Source organism: Palaemon carinicauda, chromosome 1 (genome assembly GCF_036898095.1).
Source record: "Palaemon carinicauda isolate YSFRI2023 chromosome 1, ASM3689809v2, whole genome shotgun sequence".
NCBI classification, from domain to species: domain Eukaryota; kingdom Metazoa; phylum Arthropoda; class Malacostraca; order Decapoda; family Palaemonidae; genus Palaemon; species Palaemon carinicauda.
Window position 1 is genome coordinate 40575826 of NC_090725.1, and position 2500 is coordinate 40578325.

A 2500-nucleotide genomic window follows, 5' to 3' on the forward strand; every position below is an offset into this window, starting at 1 on the left:
GTCGATGTAGTCGTTGTCTTTGTCGATGTAGTCGTTGTCGTCGTTGATGTAGTCGTTATCGTCATCGAAGTCGTCGTCGTCAATGTAGTCATCGTTGTCATGAAATTCGTCTTCGAAGTCGTCATCGATGAAATTGTCATCATAGAAGTCGTTGATGTCATAGACTTCATCCATGAAATCGTCGTCAACCTCGTTGTCATCGCTGTCGAAGTCATTGTCAATGAAGTTGTCGTCATCATCGAAGTCGATGTCGATGAAGTCATCATCGAAGTCATTGTTGATGTAATCGTCGTCATCATTGTAGACGTCGTCGATGAAGTCGTCGTCGAAGTCGTCATCGATGAATTTTTGTTTTCGTTGTCGTCCTTGTCGTCGCCGTCGAAGTCGTCATTGATGAAGTCATCATCAAAGTTGTCGTCGATGAAGTTGTCGCTGTTGAACATGTCATTGTCGTTGAAGTCATCTTCATCTTCGTTGTCGTCACTGTCGAAGTCATCGTCAATGAAGTCATCGTCGTCATCAAGGTCGTCGTCGATGATGTCATTGTTGAAGTCTCGTCGTCGATGTAGTTGTGTCGTCATTGAATTCATCGTCGATGTAGCTGCGTCGTCATCAAAGTCGTCGTTGAAGTCGTCGTCGATGTAGTCGCGTCATCATCGAAGTCGTCGTCAAAGTCGTTATCAATAAAATCGTCGTCGTTGAAGTCATCGTTGTCGTTGAAGTTGTTGTCAATGAACTCGTCCTCGTCGTTGTCGTCGCCGTCAAGGTTGTCGTCACAGTCAAGGTTGTCGTCAAAGTCGTCGTCGAAGTAGTCGTCGTCGTCATCTAAGTTGTCTTCGATGAAGTCGTCTCCGATGAAGTCGTCGTCGAAGTCGTCATTGATGAAATCGTCATTGTAGAAGTCACTGTTGTTGTCGAAGTCGTCGTCGTTATTGTCATAACCATCGAAGTCGTCGTCGAGGAAGTTGTCGTCACCGTCGAAGTCGTCGTCGATGATGTTGAAGATGAAGTCATGTCGAAGTAATCGTCATCACCATCAAAGTTGTCTTCGATGAAGTCGTCATCAAAGTCACCGTTGATGAAAATGTCATGGAAAATGTCGTCGATAAAGTCGTCGTCATCGAAGTCCTCGTTGTCGAAGTCGTCGTTGTCGAAGAAAGTTGAAAACTTTTCCGTTAATTTCCGAAAAGAAAACAGACAAAGAACTGAAAAGTTAAATCAAAACTTCTATGAATGAGATAAAAATAAAGAAAACACCAAAAGGAAGCAAAACAAATTTAGGTAAAAATGTAAATAAAGGAAAAGAAATGAGAAGTTAAATATAAACTTTTTCTATAAGGTAAAAAAAAAGATAATATAGATAAACGAAGAAACAATATGAAAATAAAAAAAAATCACTAGATGCAAGCAAAAAAAGTCGAAGAAGTCAAAAGGAAAATAAAGAGAGGTATGAAATATTAAATCAAAACTTCTTTTATAAGCAAAAAGTAAGGAAATTATATAGAAAAGGGAGGGAATAAGAGGTAAATAAAAATAAAAACGCCCCAGACGGAAGCATGAACAAGGTGCAAACTTTGTACTTTCATTAAAAAAAAAATAGAAAAAAGAAAAAAAAAATTCAAGTAAAGGAGATATTAAATCAAAACTTCGAATATAAGCAAAATAAAGTAACAATATAAAAAAAAGTTAAGGACCAAGATGAAAAAAAAAAAATATACCAATTAAAACATTACATGGGCAAAACAAAAAAAAAAGAAATATAGAATAAGCAAAAGAAAAATATGAAAATCAAGAGGAATATGAAGTTATATTAAATAAACTTCTATAAGCCTCCCTAAAAAAGAAATGATATATAAAAAAGAGAGGGAACAAGATCAAAATAAAAAAAAAAACACCCAAAAGCAGAAAATAAAGAAAAAAAAAAACGAGTACAAACTTTGTCTTACCTCCGAGGCGGAACCATAACTTCTGCGCTTGTAATTTCCATCGGTTGGACTAATTAGGGAAAAGGAAGCATAACTCCCGATATAAATCTGGTGTTAAACGGAGAAAGGAGGCGATTATGAGGAGCTGCTCTAATTGGTGGCAAATTGCCTTCCGCGTCCACGAAATTTAAACTAATTGGAAGCGAGGAACCAAAAATTATGCTGCTTTGGCGTACCAATTAATTCTGCCTAGATGCTTTCTATGCTTTTTTGTTTATTTGCTTGTATGGTGGACGCTTAGTTTTGTCTACTCATACACAAACACACACACACATATATATATATATATATACAGCATGTATACATATATGTATGTATGTATGTGTTTATATATACATATATATATATATATATACACACACATATATATATATATATATATGTATATACACATATATGTATATATATAGATATATATATATATATATATACATATATATAAATATATATATATATATATATATGTGTGTGTATATATATATATATATATTAGCATTTAATTCTAAACAGACATT

The 2500-nt window shown here is 35.0% G+C and overlaps 1 protein-coding gene across 1 annotated transcript in view; it reads right to left on the reverse strand.

Moving 5' to 3' along the window:
• Positions 1–590, reverse strand: part of LOC137640588 (coiled-coil domain-containing protein 1-like) — an 866-nt gene extending 276 nt beyond the window's left edge. The window contains exons 1-2 of the mRNA XM_068373128.1: positions 307–590; positions 1–202 (exon numbers count right to left, since the gene is read on the reverse strand). The exon at positions 1–202 is cut by the window's left edge and continues 276 nt beyond it. Of these exons, the coding sequence (XP_068229229.1) occupies positions 1–202; positions 307–590 (486 nt within the window). The remainder of the gene's footprint in view (positions 203–306) is intronic.
• Positions 591–2500: the final 1910 nt, after the last annotated feature.